The 17103-nt window shown below is 51.0% G+C and overlaps 1 protein-coding gene across 4 annotated transcripts in view; it reads left to right on the plus strand.

Moving 5' to 3' along the window:
• Positions 1-17103, plus strand: part of NCOA1 (nuclear receptor coactivator 1) — a 211785-nt gene that overhangs the window by 127065 nt on the left and 67617 nt on the right. For all 4 annotated transcript variants that reach the window (XM_068403214.1, XM_068403300.1, XM_068403391.1 and 1 more), the window contains exon 3: positions 12644-12750. In XM_068403214.1, the coding sequence (XP_068259315.1) occupies positions 12665-12750 (86 nt within the window). In that variant the 5' untranslated portion in view covers positions 12644-12664. The remainder of the gene's footprint in view (positions 1-12643; positions 12751-17103) is intronic.

Raw genomic sequence — 17103 nt, forward strand, 5'->3', positions numbered from 1 at the left:
ACTTAAGTCTTCACACATTTTCACAGTGATCCTCAGCATTTGGGCTTTCCTCTCATAGATGAATTGAAGCTGGAGAGCCTGAGAGAATAAAATAAAGCTACACAGCAGTGTGAACACCAGAAGTCCTACGGAGGGCTTAGGAGAAGCAGACCAGAGGTGAACAGTGGAAACCAGAGGTCTTGGGTGATGGTGGGAGAAGCAGGTGGTCGTGTGTCCTGCTGCTTGCGGTGACTTTTGTTGGCTAGTGCCAGAAGCACCTGCACATACTGCTGGTGGTGGGACCACGCAGGAGAAAGCAGAAGTAGTCCAAAGCGTTTGATTAAAAGCAGGGCAGATGTGAGTAAACAAAATAAAGCCAGAAAGAGCAAAAGAAAAAGGGGAAGAAGAAGAAGAAAAACTGGCCAGAACTTCTGCTGGTGCAATAGCCCGCTTTTAGATGTCTTCAGAGCATGGTTACAAGGTTAGTGATTAGATCTGAGGTCTTAACCCTCCCACCAGTTCAGTTTCTTGGCAGTTTTGGTCTTGTCAGCAGATGTATTTCATGTCGAGTCAGTGTGTGGTGTCTTCCTTTGTGTCTGATCTGGCGGGACTCTTGAGTTTGCTCAAGCTCCTCGTGCAGACATGAAGGTATGGCTTAATCCAGGACCTTCCCCCCACCGGGGGTCCTTCACTGTCAGGAAATGTCCATGGTTTTTGGGTCAGCTGAAGTTGACCCAAAATAGACAAGCGTGACAAGTTGCAGTCTACAACTACCTGAAGGGAGGTTGTAGTGAAGTGGGAGTCGGCCTCTTCTCCCAGGCAACCAGCGCTAGGACAAGAGGACACAGCCTCAAGCTTGGCCAGAGGAGGTTCAGGTTGGACATCAGGAAGCATTTCTTCTCAGCAAGGGTCATTAGCCATTGGAAGGGGCTGCCCAGGGAGGTGGTGGAGTCACCATCTGTGGAGTGGTTTAAGAAAGGGCTGGACATGGCACTTAGTGCCCTGGTCTAGTTGCCATGGTGGTGTCAGGGCAATGGTTGGACTCGATGATCTCAGAGGGCTCTTCCAACCTCATTGATTCTGTGATTCTGCGTGATTCTGTTCCCGTGCCGTGGTCCGAAGCAGGATGCACCGGTGCCTTTATTACTTACGAGTTACGGTGATTCTTACGAAGCCACATGGGCTTGTGCCCAGGTTTAATTTGTGCTACACGAGAACCTGATGTATTTGTACGTTCTGCCAAATACTTCCTTCTCCCCATAGAGAAAATTGTGTAATTGCAACATGTAATTCATGAGCGTAATATGAAACTAAGTGTGTAATGTTCTGTGACTGCGAGGGAATTAGCCGCCTTTTTCCCCTTCAGAAGCTGTATAAATTAACCCACTTTTCCTATCAGTTACTGGGAGAAAAGGTTATGCCTCTTGCAGGTCTCTTTCGTAGCTTATCTCTGCTGTAAACATTGCCAGGTGATGCTTGTTGGTGTCGGGACATGAGCGGCTCCACAAGGAAGACTGCTCAAGGGTGGCAGCGAAATTCCACGTCCCTTTCTGGGTTCACCTCGGTTTGTGTTTGCAACATATTCCCATTATTAGTGCGAAGCAATTGCAAAAAAATAATAAATATATATATATTTGCATTGAAAGAGCAGGGCTTCTGCTTGCGATGTGGGGAAGAGCGTCCGTTCCCAAAGAGATGGGACAGGGCTGTTGTAGCGTGCCAGGGTTGACCCTCATGTTGGAGCCCACCATGAGCACTTGCTCCCATGTATTTTTAAGCAGAGTGTTGCCATTTTTCATAGAATCATCGAATGGTTTGGGTTGGGAGGGACCTTAAAGATCATCTAGTTCCAACCCCCTGCCACGGGCAGGGACACCTTCCACCAGCCCAGGTTGCTCCAAGCCCCATCCAACCTGGCCTTGAACACTGCCAGGGAGGGGGCAGCCACAGCTTCTCTGGGCAACCTGGGCCAGGGTCTCACCACCCTCCCAGCAAAGAGTTTCTTCCTCAGATCTCATCTCAATCTCCCCTCTTTCAGTTTAAAACCATTCCACCTCGTCCTGTCACTCCATGCCCTTGTAAAAAGTCCCTCTCCCGCTTTCCTGTAGCCCCTTCAGGCACTGGAAGGTGCTAGAAGGTCTCCCTGGAGCCTTCTCCTATCTTTCCTAACTTTCTAGGCTTCACCTTCTGAAGTGGGAGAGGGGCTTTTTACAAGGACATGAAGTGACAGGACGAGGGGGAACGGTTTTAAACTGAAAGAGGGGAGATTGAGATGAGATATTAGGAAGAAATTCTTTGGTGTGAGGGTGGTGAGACCCTGGCCCAGGTTGCCCAGAGCAGCTGTGGCTGCCCCCTCCCTGGCAGTGTTCAAGGCCAGGTTGGATGGGGCTTGGAGCAACCTGGTCTGGTGGAAGGTGTCCCTGCCCGTGTCAGGGGAGTTGGAACTAGATGGTCTTTAAGGTCCCTTCCAACCCAAACCAGTCTGTAGTTCTATGACAGCAGAAGCTGAGGGTGATCATTTCCCCCTGAAAACCCTCCGTGGCACAGCGTGATTCTTACCGAGCTCATTTGCTTTATTTTTGGTGTGGGTTTTTTTTGGCTTCCCACTTTCTCGCTGTCATCCCTGCCTTTGGAGCGCTGTCTCTTGGCCGTGCGAGTGCCGGGCGGTAGCCTGGAGACGTTTGGACAGCAGCGGGATACCAGGGGGTTAGAAAATCCCGTGCTGCGACGGTCCCTGCCCCTCGGAGCGCGCGATCTAATTAAGACAGACAACAGATGGCTGCGACAAGCAGATGTGGGTGAGCACCAGGTAACAAGGAGATGATTGCAATTAGTGTAATAAGCAGCACATCAGTTATCTCCTGTCTGTTGTATTTTAGCTGAGGTGAGTTTTAAAGAGAGCTTGGGAAAAATAACCAGAGTGGCGTTTCAGAGGTCTCCTCAGGCATCAACTATTGATTTCCCACAGCTGGATTATTCATTTTCGTTGTGCTGAGGCAAAAGCCTTTCCCGTATTTTCCCCATTCATTTGTTAAACAAATTGGCTGCTGGAATTATCCCCGGGCGAAAGGGGAATGAGTGCTGTGGGTCTGCGAGCTGCAAATACGATAGAGATGATGGGCGTATTAAAACACACACCTTCTCTTTGGACCGTCGTCTAAGGAGGCTACTCAGTCAGCAGGACATTGATTTATGTACCTCTTCCCTTCTTTTTTGTCTTTTCTAGGGATCACGTAGAGAGCAAGCACTTGCAGAGCTGGCCTCTATCAGGAATAGTGTAGCCAGCCAGTCTGGGGAAGTGATCGTCCCTCTGTACTCGACACTGGTGAGGCCGCACCTCGAATGCTGTGTCCAGTTGTGGGCCCCGCACTTCAAGAGAGATGTTGAGGTGTTGGAGCGAGTGCAGAGGAGGGCGACCAAGCTGGTGAAGGGTCTGGAGGGTCTGACCTCCAAGGAACGGCTGAGGGAGCTGGGGGTGTTTAGCCTGGAGAAGAGGAGGCTCAGAGGTGACCTTAGTGCAGTCTACAACTACCTGAAGGGAGGTTGTAGCGCAGTGGGAGTCGGCCTCTTCTCCCAGGCAACCAGTGATAGGACAAGAGGACACAGCCTCAAGCTTGGCCAGGGGAGGTTCAGGTTGGCCATTAGGAAGCATTTCTTCTCAGCAAGGGTCATTAGCCATTGGAAGGGGCTGCCCAGGGAGGTGGTGGAGTCCCCATCTCTGGAGGGGTTTAAGAAAAGCCTGGACATGGCACTTAGTGCCCTGGTCTAGTTGCCATGGTGGTGTCAGGGCAATGGTTGGACTCGATGATCCCAGAGGGCTCTTCCAACCTCATTGATTCTGTGATTCTGTGATCTTCAGAAACATTTTTAGCTGTCAAAATGTTAAATCTTTCCTAACGTTAATCTCGTGCAGATCACTTGAGTTTTTGATCGGTGGCTTTTAACCTGCGTTGCATCAGCGATGTTTAAACTTACCTCCCTCATGGCACAGCCGGAGCGGGGTATAGCAATGACCTGCCCGGGGCCACTCGACCTGCCATGGTCCATTCTCCTCTGTGCTGGCGGCAGTGGAAAGCCTCTCCTGAAGGCTGTGGGCATCTCCCACGTCCTCACCGTCCCCTGCCCCGCAGGACCGGCAGGCGGGTGTGGATGTGGGGATTGAGACGGCAGGCTTTCGCTCCACCGCATCCCCGAGCTGACAGCTTTTATTAGCCTGCTGCCTCCGCAGAGCCGGCGATAATTAAGATTTCTGCACATCCCGCTTATCTCCTCGGAAGGAAAGCAAACACCGGCCCTGCAGGCTGGACGGACGCGGGGACGTCGGAGCGTGCTGCTCCGTCCCCGAATTCATCCTCCTCCCAACACCACGGGCTCTGCTTAAAGAGGGGATGTAGGAGCAGGCAGGGTGGATCTCCCTGCTGCCTTCACCTCTAGTTTTCTCCCTGAGGCTGGTGAAAGTAAATCGTTATTCATCAGCTCCCTCCTCCTACAGCCCTAATGACCACGGAGACATGGGCTCAACGTAGGGTTGCTGCAAGGCCTCCTGGTGACCTTGAGCATGTCCCATCCAGCCTTGACCTGAGCAGCATAGAATCATAGAATCACAGACTGGTTTGGGTTGGGAGGGACCTTAAAGCCCATCCAGTTCCAACTCCCTGCCACGGGCAGGGACACCTTCCACCAGACCAGGTTGCTCCAAGCCCCATCCAACCTGGCCTTGAACACTGCCAGGGAGGGGGCAGCCACAGCTTCTCTGGGCAATAATCACTGATATTACCGTAACGATGGAAGCATCGCTTGATGTCAAGAGGGGATGTTCAGGCCAGGATGAGTAACGGGAACCAAGAGAAACCCAGTTGTCCACGCTTCCTGGGCTGCGCAATGCGTGTTGGGTTGGATGTCCCAGAGCCAGAGGGTCCATCTGGCAGCATCTCCACGAGACTGAGGCAGAAGACGACGGAGGGCTCGCAGGCTGGGTGAGAGGCAGGAGGAAGTGAGGGTGGTGAGACCCTGGCCCAGGTTGCCCAGAGAAGCTGTGGCTGCCCCCTCCCTGGAAGAGTTCAAGGCCAGGTTGGATGCGGCTTGGAGCAACCTGGTCTAGTGGAAGGTGTCCCTGCCTGTGGCAGGGGGTTGGGACTGGATGATCTTTAAGGTCCCTTCCAACCCAAACCATTCTATGATTCTATGAAGCAGGGAACTTGGGGTGAGGTACCAAGAAAAGAGGATTTAGTTGGAAGGCAGACGTCTCTGCAGGCTGCAGCGATGTCATATGGATACAAGGATTCCCCCCCCAAGGAGTGTTGCACAAAACAGATGTGACATTTGTTTTTGACAACTTCAGCCACCAAAAAACCAACATTTAATCAGGACTTTACATCTCTGTCCTTTTTTTTTGTTGGGGATGAGGTCAGAACAAGTTCTTTTCAAATAAACCCACCCCAAAACTAACACCACATGCAGCAGGTCAGCAAGTGACTCACTCTTTCTCACCCGTTGCCTCTTCTCTACCCACATCACAGCTTCAGCGTTTCTTCTGTAATCTGCAGAAGTTTAAAAAAAAAAAGAAAACTCAAGGCTTGTTCTGACCCTGGCGATGAGAGGAGCAGCTGATGATGAACTTGTGAGGGGAACGATATAGTCGTGTCCTTGCGACACTCCAAGTATGCTCTTAATTACCTCTAATTGAGACTGCGTACGCACAGATGGGTTGTATTTTGATGATGAATTGCTGCAACATGAGGGATTTTTCCAGCGTTGCCATTTTCTTAAAAACAGCCGACTAATTGTGTTTCTCTCCAGTAGATGTTAGTGTTATTTTGTGAGTGTTTTTTTGGGTCAAATTCATCCAAAATGTAGGAAATACCTTTTAGAAATAGGCAGTTCTGTTAGAATTAAGTATTCGGTGGCCAAGCTCCGTCTTCCACGCTGTCAGTTCAAATCACTCGGGCTATTTGTGTCTGCTAGAGGTAGCGACAGCCGTCTTTGGGAAGCTATTGGAAATCCGTCAGCATTGTTAGAAGAGCAGGAGCATTAAGCTGCAATAATTCACATCCTTTGTCTTTTTTGTTATTTTGTTGTTAATGTGGAAATTGCATTCGTGTCGTGATCCCCAAGGTTGCGTTGGAATATTGATGTTGGCTGGTGCTTCATCTTCCATGTCAAGGCTCTGGGCTCTTACTAGGGTATTCGTTAGCATCCCCTAGCAGCACCTTCTTCAGGTAGATGCTCCATCCATGAAGAAGCAGCACCGTCTTCAGGTAGATGCTCCATCCATGAAGAAGCAGCACCTTCTTCAGGTAGATGCTCCAGTGTGGCACGTTGCAGGACCAATGGAAGAGGAGACAGTGTAGGGTTTGTAAGTCAGAGGTAGTTTCACCTGCCTGGCTGTGGGCAGGTCACTTCAGCTCTTGTGCTCCTTATCCATCCCCCCTCTCCGTTTTTTCCTTCTTATTAGTCTCTTTGAGACTAATTAGCATCGAGTGAGTAGATCGACAGCCGGCTAAACATGAGCCAGCAGTGTGCCCAGGTGGCCAAGAAGGCCAATGGCATCCTGGCCTCTATTAGGAATAGTGTAGCCAGCCGGTCTGGGGAAGGGATCGTCCCTCTGTACTCGGCACTGGTGAGGCCGCACCTCGAATCCTGTGTCCAGTTGTGGGCCCTGCACTTCAAGAAAGATGTTGAGGTGTTGGAGCGAGTCCAGAGGAGGGCGACCAAGCTGGTGAAGGGTCTGGAGGGTCTGACCTTCGAGGAACGGCTGAGGGAGCTGGGAGTGTTTAGCCTGGAGAAGAGGAGGCTCAGAGGTGACCTTATTGCAGTCTACAACTACCTGAAGGGAGGTTGTAGCGCAGTGGGAGTCGGCGTCTTCTCCCAGGCAACTAGCGATAGGACAAGAGGACACAGCCTCAAGCTTTGCCAGGGGAGGTTCAGGTTGGACATTAGGAAGCATTTCTTCTCAGCAAGGGTCATTAGCCATTGGCAGGGGCTGCCCAGGGAGGTGGTGGAGTCACCATCTCTGGAGGGGTTTAAGAAAAGCCTGGCCATGGCACTTAGTGCCCTGGTCTAGTTGCCATGGTGGTGTCAGGGCAATGGTTGGACTCAATGATCCCAGAGGTCTCTTCCAACCTGGTTGATTCTGTAGCATTCTGTAGATGCAGTGGTGCATTGAGGTGCTGGTAACCAGAGGGGCCAGGGACTTGTGCTGTATCCAGATCTGTGGACTAAGAACCAGGGGAGCAAGAACAACGTGGATATGGAGAATCACCTTTGAGAAGCTCCAAACCTTTGACTTTGCCAGTGGCCTGAGTTCAGCCCTGGATTAGCTGGAGGCGGGGAGCTGCAGTCTGCATCACAGGCACTTGCTTGGCTGCTAAACGTTGTGCACTTTGCAGCATTGCTCATTGATGCCGCTACTGCAGGACCACGGACTTGGGCACCAGCTGCGTGCAAGACCAAGCATGAAGCTGCTGCTTGCAATGATAATATCCGTAGTTGTTGAAAAAAACCCCACTCTACATTTGGGGTTTGCACCATGACATGCAGTTTCTTCAGAGCAGCAGGTTCAGGGCATCTTTGGGATGAGGCTTCATCCATGTGCATCCAGAGGAGGGTGAGAGGCCAACGCTCTTTGCATTGATGCAACGCTTAGGTCTTGCTTCTGCCATGGTCAAATGTCTCCCAGGGAGCCCCAGTGAGCGAGCAGCGCCAGTGGGAACAAGAGCAGCATTGTATACTGTCCCTGAATATATTTCACAGAATCACAGAATCAACCAGGTTGGAAGAGACCTCAGGGATCATTGAGTCCAACCGTTGCCCTGACACCACCCTGTCAACTAGACCATGGCACTAAGTGCCACGTCCAGTCTTTTCTTAAACCCCTTCAGAGATGGTGACTCCACCACCTCCCTGGGCAGCCCCTTCCAATGGCTAATGACCCTTGCTGAGAAGAAATGCTTCCTAATGTCCAACCTGAACCTCCCCTGGCGAAGCTTGAGGCTGTGTCCTCTTGTCCTATCGCTAGTTGCCCGGGAGAAGAGGCCGACTCCCACTTCACTACAACCTCCCTTCAGGTAGTTGTAGAGTGCAATAAGGTCACCTCTGAGCCTCCTTTTCTCTAGGCTAAACACCCCCAGCTCCCTCAGCCGTTCCTCGTAGGTCAGAGCAGCTGTGGCTGCCCCCTCCCTGGCAGTGTTCAAGGCCAGGTTGGATGGGGCTTGGAGCAACCTGGTCTGGTGGAAGGTGTCCCTGCCCGTGGCAGGGGGTTGGAACTGGATGGGCTTTACGGTCCCTTCCAACCCAAACCAGTCTGTGATTCTATGTTTTTTTTGGTGGCTTGTGACAGCAGAGGAGCAATCGCTTTAGCAGAGGTCTACATCGGAGAGCCCCCGTATTAAGCCTGGGGACCACTTCCCCCCCAACCCCGAGCTGAACTAATTAGCTTGTTTTCATTACCTCACCGCTCTCCGTACTCTGCCTCCGTTTGCTCTCCTACGCCAGCAGAACATGAACGTTTTCACAAGAACCAGTGTTTAGAAATCAGGTTGCTGGTGAAACAGCCCCGAGCGCAGGCAGCAGCAGGCAGGGCTGCCCTTCACCGGCAGCCCAACCCTCACCCTCCGCGGGGGACGTCGGCCCCTGGTCTTGCCCTGACCCAACGGAGCTTTCAGACCAAGTCATCCCCGTTATTTTTAGACCGAATGACATTTTTTGGCTTGTCAGCCCTGGCAAGTTTTGCTGTAAAATAAACTACTTTTACAATAAAAAGAAACATTGAGTGTATTACATCAAGGGCTTAACTCAAGCCAAGGATTTCAGCTAAGGCTGCAATGTTGTCCTTAGTTCACCTCTCTAGGGCATATGGTCGCTCTTGCCAAGCCACGGTCCCGCAGCGGAGCATCCCGGTGAGACAATCGACTTTACCTGCCATATTCCGGCTTGGTTTTCCTTTTAATTCAGTTGCTGAGAGGAAAGATCAGGACCTGTAAGAGCAACACCACTTAGGGAGACTCAATGTTTTGGTGAGGGCAAGTTAAACCTTCAAGAAGAAGGTTTAAACCCCAGGAAGTGTAGTCTACAACTACCTGAAGGGAGGTTGTAGTGAAGTGGGAGTTGGCCTCTTCTCCCGGGCAACTAGCGATAGGACAAGAGGACACAGCCTCAAGCTTGGCCAGGGGAGGTTCAGGTTGGACATTAGGAAGCATTTCTTCTCAGCAAGGGTCATTAGCCATTGGAAGGGGCTGCCCAGGGAGGTGGTGGAGTCACCATCTCTGGAGGGGTGTAAGAAAAGCCTGGACGTGGCACTTAGTGCCCTGGTCTAGTTGCCATGGTGGTGTCAGGGCAATGGTTGGACTTGATGATCCCAGAGGTCTCTTCCAACCTGGTTGATTCTGTGATTCTGTGATTCTGTGAAGCTTCTCTGAAATCTCAGTGAGCCCTTCTCACCAGAGCAGATGATGCAGCACTTTTAGTTTTCCAATCTCTAAATATTTCAAGAGTTTGCTTTTTCCCCCTTTCCTTATATTTGCTTTGGCATCGTTCCTCCTTGCAAACATGCCAAAGTCAGAGGGGATGAACTCAGAGCTGTGGTCATGGCTAGCTTGCTGGCATCTGCTCAGGGTTTCTGAATTCGGTGGATGAGCTCTTGTGCCCGCAGCGTTGATCGCCTGCACTAATATTGCTAAAATTATTTCAGGAACCGTGTTCGCCTTTGCACCGGTGACGCAAGTTTTAGCAGAAATGCCTGCGTGCTACCTGAAGGGAGGTTGTAGTGAAGTGGGAGTCGGCCTCTTCTCCCAGACACTAGCGCTAGGACAAGAGGACACAGCCTCAAGGTTGGCCAGGGGAGGTTCAGGTTGGCCATTAGGAAGCATTTCTTCTCAGCAAGGGTCATTAGCCATTGGAAGGGGCTGCCCAGGGAGGTGGTGGAGTCACCATCTCTGGATGTGTTCAAGAAAAGACTGGACATGGCACTTAGTGCCATCGTCTAGTTGACTTGGTGGTTTCAGGACAATGGTTGGACTCGATGATCCCAGAGGGCTCTTCCAACCTGGTTGATTCTGTGTCTGTGATTCTGTGAAAGACAGGCTTTTTCCCTGTAGCACTGTTAAGTGCAAATATTTCACTCATCTTGGAGTAGAGGTTTTCAACGCCGAGCGTAGAGGTGGGTTGGTGGGGAGACAAAATGTGTAACACCCCCTCCAGACACCTCAGTTGTAGGACATAAGGAAGCTGGTAAAGCTGGTTTTCGTAGAAACACAGGATGGTTTGGGTTGGAAGGGACCCTTAAAGGTCATCCAGTCCAACCCCCTGCCATGGGCAGGGACATCTTCAACTCCATCAGGTTGCTCAGAGCCCCATCCAACCTGGCCTTGAATGTTCCCAGGGATGGGGCATCTCCCACCTCTATGGGCAACCTGGGCCAGTGCCTCACCACCCTCAGTGTAAACAATTTCTTCCTTCTCTCTAGTCTGAATCTCCCCTCTTTCAGATTAAACCCGTCACCTCTTGTCCTGTTGCTACAGGCCCTGCTAAAAAGTCTGTCCCCATCTTTCTTATCAGCCCCTTTAAGCACTGACAGGCTGCTCTAAGGTCTCCCTGGAGCCTTCTCTTCTCCAGGCTGAACAGCCCCAGCTCCCTCAGCCTGTCTCCATAGCAGAGGGGCTCCAGCCCTCTGAGCATCTCCGTGGCCTCCTCTGGACTTGCTCCAACAACTCCGTGTCCTCCTTCTGTTGGTGCCCCCAGAGCTGGACGCAGCACTGCAGGGGGGGTCTCCCGAGAGCGGAGCAGAAGGGCAGAATCCCCTCCCTCGCCCTGCTGGCCACGCTGCTGGGGATGCAGCCCAGGAGACAGTTGGCCTTCTGGGTTTTAATATGAACACTTGGGTCTTCAGGCAACCAGGGAGTGGAGGAGATGCTCACGGCTGTGTCCATCCCTCTGCACTGCTCTGGGGTCAGGAGGACCCTGTCTGCAGATGTAGTTTGGAACTCAGAGGATTTTCAGAAGCTGGTGGGACTTTAATCATCACCTGTCTGAGCATGAGATGAGCCAGCACTGATGTCTTTTGATGAGCAGTTTCCTTGCCCCGGGCTGGGCAGCAGGTTGGAGGTGCCGGACCACCGAAGGAATCCCAGCACGCTTTCAGGGCGGCTGAATAAAACATGCGAGGAATCTGGGCTGTGGGAACTGTGGACGTGTCTTCTAGGGTTCTTTTCATCACCATCTGTCAGCAGTTTAATGCTCGTTAAAATTCCAGCTTTTAGAAAGTAATGAAAGAAATGAAGGGAATTAAGTTTAAGGACTTAGTCCTTCTACCCTCTAAACTAACTTCTTGCCCAGGGTCCCATTACTTTATTCCTCAGGGGTTGTTTCTCCTCACAATCATAAACACTTCTAAAAATTCAATGAAGAATTTGGAGGGTGGCGTGATGCAGTGTTGAATTATTGTGGTTACTGGAAAAATCACTGAATGGCTCTAGCAAAGCAAGGGAAGCACCATGCACAGCCGGGTTATTTTCTGGAGAAGCTCCATCCCTTGGTTTAACATCTTGTATGAGGTTTTGACTATGTCCTGTAGATGTATGTAGTCCCATGTAGGTTGTTGGAGTGGACTGTCTGAGTTCTCAAGTCTAAGAGTATCATGGTCTTTGACCAAACCCTTTAACACCCTTCAAGGTGAAGTGTCTAAAGAAGCCTTAATTGGCTTTCTTGCCCTTATTGGGCTTACACAGTATTTTATTCAGTTAAATATAAAAAATATAATTCATAATTAAGGAGCATCAGCATGTGGGATATTGCAATGTTACAATCCTTGTGACTTCTGGACCTTCTTTGGTTGCTTAGACCTCTCATTTGCCGTAGCATGGACTAGTTTACCCAACATCTGTTGAAATTACGCCCTAAAAATAATGGTGAAATGTCTGTGTGATGGAGAGAGATGGAACCCAGGAGGTGCCCGGTGTTGGGACTGTGGTGGGAAGCTCTCTGCCAGGAGAAGGTTGGGGCTGGGAGGACCATACATGGCAGGCAGCCTCAGCAGGAGGTGGGAAGGGGTTCATGGGAAGGTGTCACATCCCGTTAAGAGATGAGTCAGTTTGGAGCTCTAATAAAAGCCCTGGCCATGTGCTGAGGGGAAAGGAGGAGGTGATGGGGGAGCAGGAATGGAGACACAATGTGGAGGGTGGAGCGTCCTCTGCCAGCTGGGAGTCAGAGGAACTGGAGGGAGATGGCAGAGGAGCTGAAGATGGGGCTGAAGGAGAAGGCTCATAGGAGAAGGAAACAAACCAAAAGCAATCAAACACGCATAAACACAGCACTGAAACAGGCTGGGTTTAGGTAGGTGTTAAAATGCTGTAAGGCCAGGAAGCTAAAATCTGTGGGGATGCAGAGGAGAGCTCAGTCTGTTATGTGAGGATGATGGTGCTGGTGGTGAGGGCTTGCTTGGCCACATGGTGACCGGGGGACACCAAAAGGAGGGTAACGTGGTCGTGCATTGTCTTCCCTTTGCACCGTTTCCTTCACAAATGAGGCATCAATTTGATAAGGAGAGACTTGCGTTGGGTTAAATACCTCTTCAGAGGTCACTTGGGCCATGTTCTCATACTCTACTACAGAGGAACCACTCCTACAGCCACAAAAAGCTCGTCCTTACCCTGTCTCTCTTTTGTTCCAGGTGCAAAGTAGGTCAACCAACATGAGTGGCCTTGGGGACAGCTCAACGGACCCTGCCAACCCCGATTCTCGGAAGAGGAAAGGCTCGCCCTGTGATACAGCCCAGAGGTACGTGCGCCGCTCCCAATCCGTCCCCTGCTGCGGCTACTTTGTCATTCCCACGGCGTCGCTCCATCCCGTCTGCTCGAGCAGATGGAGCCGGGTTTCAGCCCCTCGGAAACGTTCACACTTCCCACCAGAACTTCGCTTTGCTTTTAGCGGTGGCTGCGGTGGAAGATGGAGCATGATGGAAATGCGGCTCCGCAGCTGCTCTGCTTGTCGTTAGGTGGCAAATGATGATTAGAGGCTCGTTATCAGAGTTAATGTATTGAATTTTTAAATTCAGAGTGCTCGATCGTGTGGGGGAGCATCAAGAAAGCTTTCTCGGGGTATATTTAGGGCAGATAATTCTGTGAGGTCTGCAGATCATCCCAAACCTTCTGCCTCTTCACGTCAGATTCCCAAGAAATCCGTGTTCGTGTAATATTCAGAAACTTCGGAGGAGACCCTCTTGCTCCATGGTGCAATTACAAAACAGAAAATACTTCTGTCTGAAATATCTTCATTTCTGTGTGCTCATGCAGGCTGCTTCAAAGCTCAGCTCAGAATCACAGAATCACAGAATCAATGAGGTTGGCAGAGCCCTCTGGGATCATCGAGTCCAACCATTGCCCTGACACCACCATGGCAACTAGACCAGGGCACTAAGTGCCATGGCCAGGCTTTTCTTAAACACCTCCAGAGATGGTGACTCCACCACCTCCCTGGGCAGCCCCTTCCAATGGCTAATGACCCTTGCTGAGAAGAAATGCTTCCTAATGTCCAACCTGACCCTCCCCTGGCCAAGCTTGAGGCTGTGTCCTCTTGTCCTATGGCTAGTTGCCTGGGAGAAGAGGCCGACTCCCACCTCACTATAACCTCCCTTCAGGTAGTTGTAGACTGCACTAAGGTCACCTCTGAGCCTCTTCTTCTCCAGGCTAAGCTCACTTCAGAAAGGCACCTTTCACTTACGACAGAGCCTTCCCGTCCCAGCTACCTTGCCAAATGATTTAAGACTACAAAGTCCTGGGTAGAGGCAGTCGTGGTCTCCTTCCACAGGCTTTTCCAGGCTCCCTGTAAATCCTGTGCATCTTTTTTTTCCGTGGCGATATAGTCTTTTACTAAGGATGAACATACAGTGCTGCTGCTGACTCTGTGTCTGGGGTTGTCAGCTCCCCGTGGGAGCTGGGGTTGTTTAGCCTGGAGAAGAGGAGGCTCAGAGGTGACCTTAGTGCAGTCTACAACTACCTGAAGGGAGGTTGTAGCGCAGTGGGAGTCGGCCTCTTCTCCCAGGCAACCAGCGATAGGACAAGAGGACACAGCCTCAAGCTTGGCCAGGGGAGGTTCAGGTTGGACATTAGGAAGCATTTCTTCTCAGCAAGGGTCATTAGCCATTGGAAGGGGCTGCCCAGGGAGGTGGTGGAGTCACCATCTCTGGAGGGGTTTAAGAAAAGACTGGACATGGCACTTAGTGCCCTGGTGTAGTTGCCATGGTGGTGTCAGGGCAATGGTTGGACTCGATGATCCCAGAGGGCTCTTCCAACCTGATTGATTCTGTGATTCTGTGGTTCTGTCTCTGCTGCTTGGGATGCCGTTTTGCTCATCATCACAGAATATTGATGCACTGAGCAAAGCCCAGGTGGATTTTCTATCACTTACAGCTCATACATGATATTCTAGACAATAAATGTTAAAGGTTCTGGTGTTCCAGTAGAGACACATTAAGTGGTTGGTTGAGGATTTCTGTTTATTGCAGCTTTTGCTTGCAACATCTCTCTTCTGTAGAGTTCACACACCTTCTTACAAAGGCTCTGCAGTTCGTGGCTTAGCTGTGCTGTTAAATTGCAGAAGACATTTTGATAGCCCTCGTAGCTGTCTTGTTCCTACCAAAGGCTTCTGTAATCACGTGAAATATTTCCCCTTTCTGGCTGAGTCATTTGAGTCAGAGCTCTGCTGCTGTCTCCAGGCTGGTCTCAGAGCTGGTCCTCGTCCTGGAGGTGAGTGTGGAGTGAAACTGGTGGTCCTTGGGTCCCCATGGCAGAGCCATGGGGAGCAAGGTGGGCTTGGACACCTCTTCTTGAAGGAACTGCACTGCAGAGGGATGAGCACACACCTGGCTTTGCTTCCTCTGGTCTGCCTTTGGAAAGCAGATGTCTTGTGGTTTGTTTCCTAACCCCTGAGTACCCCAAGAAAGCCTTCTGCTGCTGACACCAGGGGTCTTTCTAAGTATATAGGGTGAGATCATAGAGAAGCAGAAATTTCTGGATGAAGTATTCTCCTTCCTTGTCCAAGCACAGCAAGTTTTTACATCCACAAAGCACCTACAAGCATTTTTAGAAGTGTTGTCGTTGGGTTGGCCATCCAACCCCGAGCACTGGAGCTGAAGCATGTTACCAAAATCCAGCAGAGAAGTCCTCAACCAGTGCTGCGTCTTCCTTCCTTCAGACCATCTCCCAACTCACAGCCAGGGCAGGGAGGGTCCTTGTCCTCCTCCCTGGGCTGGCCAGAGACCTCCTTAATGTACTCCAGAGCAAAGTGAACTTCAAAACTCCTTTGTTAAAACCTGGAAGGTTTAACTATTGCTTTTGATGATAACTTGGGAGTCATAAAGAACAGCCCACTGCTGCAATATTCTCATGATGCTTTTATGTAAGGAAAATTGGCCAATTCTCCCTCCTACAATTTGAAAGTTGCCACAGCAACAGCGACATTAAGGGTTCTCATGAAATGAGCTCATCCACAACAGAGGGAAATTTTTTTCTCCCTTCTGCTATTGCGTTTTGGTTCACAGGGAGAGCTAGGAATTAATTTGACCTTAACTAAAATAGTCGCTCAGCTCCTTTGAGAAGGGCTCCGCACTTCAAGAAAGATGTTGAGGTGTTGGAGCGAGTCCAGAGGAGGGCGACCAAGCTGGGGAAGGGTCTGGAGGGTCTGACCTGCGAAGAACGGCTGAGGGAGCTGGGGGTGTTTAGCCTGGAGAAGAGGAGGCTCCGAGGTGACCTTAGTGCAGTCTACAACTACCTGAAGGGAGGTTGTAGCGCAGTGGGAGTCGGCCTCTTCTCCCGGGCAACTAGCGCTAGGACAAGAGGACACAGCCTCAAGCTTGGCCAGGGGAGGGTCAGGTTGGACATTAGGAAGCATTTCTTCTCAGCAAGGGTCATTAGCCATTGGCAGGGGCTGCCCAGGGAGGTGGTGGAGTCACCATCTCTGGAGGTGTTTAAGAAAAGCCTGGACATGGCACTGAATGCCATGGTCTAGTTGACATGGTGGTGTCAGGGCAACGGTTGGACTCGATGATCCCAGAGGGCTCTTCCAGCCTGGTTGATTCTGTGGTTCTGTGAGAAGCATTTGCCTGCCCATCGCTGGGAAGCATGCCAGCGCTGGTGTCACCAGTACCACACTGCAAGAAGAGGCTGAGGTCCGTGGCTGGACCCAGCACTTCTGCAGCAGGTGGACATCCAGCCGACCTCCATGAAGCCGTTTTTGCTGCTTGTGATCCCTTAGCACCTGTTGGCAGCTGCCCGCCAGGGAAGCGAGGGCTCCTGCACCCACCTGAGCCCATTGCAGAGGAGTTTCCAGGTCGCACCGTGTGTCTCCCATGGAAGGTCTCCCTCGTGGACTTCACAAGACCATTGGCTCGAGCAGAAACACGGCTTGTGCTCTCCACACCCACAGCTGGTTTTGCCTTTTTTTTCCTCCTTTCTTTCTTGATTCTGCTGCTCCACTGAGTTAAAGGAGGGCGAGTTGTTCTGTCGCTCCTCTGGATACTCATAACACCTGGAGAGACATGGGCAGGAGGAGAAGTGAGGTGCTGGAGAGTGAATTTGGGAGGCAAGGGGAGGTTCATCATGGAAGCTCATCCCTGTGGTCATCAGATATTTTCATTTGAGAGCAAGTTTAAGCAGCAGAAAAATGCCCAAGAGACAACACTTACCTGTCAGAGCTGGATGTTGAGCTAATAAAGTGCCTGGAATTAGGAAAAAATAAATAAACATTTGTGCAGCCTACCTGAGGAGTTCCTTAGAAGGGAGGGCTGGTGGTGTCGCGTCCCCTTTTGGGCAGATATGGTTTCCAAAGGGTCTCTGCAGAGTTATCAGAGTATATTCATGCTCTGGTTGGCTTCCTGAGAAAATAAACCAAACCTCTTCTTGAAGCCTTCAGCTGGCAGCAGAGCTTGTTTCACCACGGAGCACAACCCAACGGCATCTGTGATGGGACACAAATCTCCTACCAAGCTGGACTTTTGGATTCAGCTTTGTAACCAGTGTTTTGTGAGCAGTGGGGCCTCTTTGTGGCCAGAAACATCTCACCGTGCCCACAGGCGTCTCAGAAGCTTCTTGGTGTCCAGTAAATAATAGGGATTTTCAGGCAATACTTCTTACA

Source organism: Nyctibius grandis, chromosome 1 (assembly GCF_013368605.1).
Source record: "Nyctibius grandis isolate bNycGra1 chromosome 1, bNycGra1.pri, whole genome shotgun sequence".
NCBI lineage: Eukaryota > Metazoa > Chordata > Aves > Nyctibiiformes > Nyctibiidae > Nyctibius > Nyctibius grandis.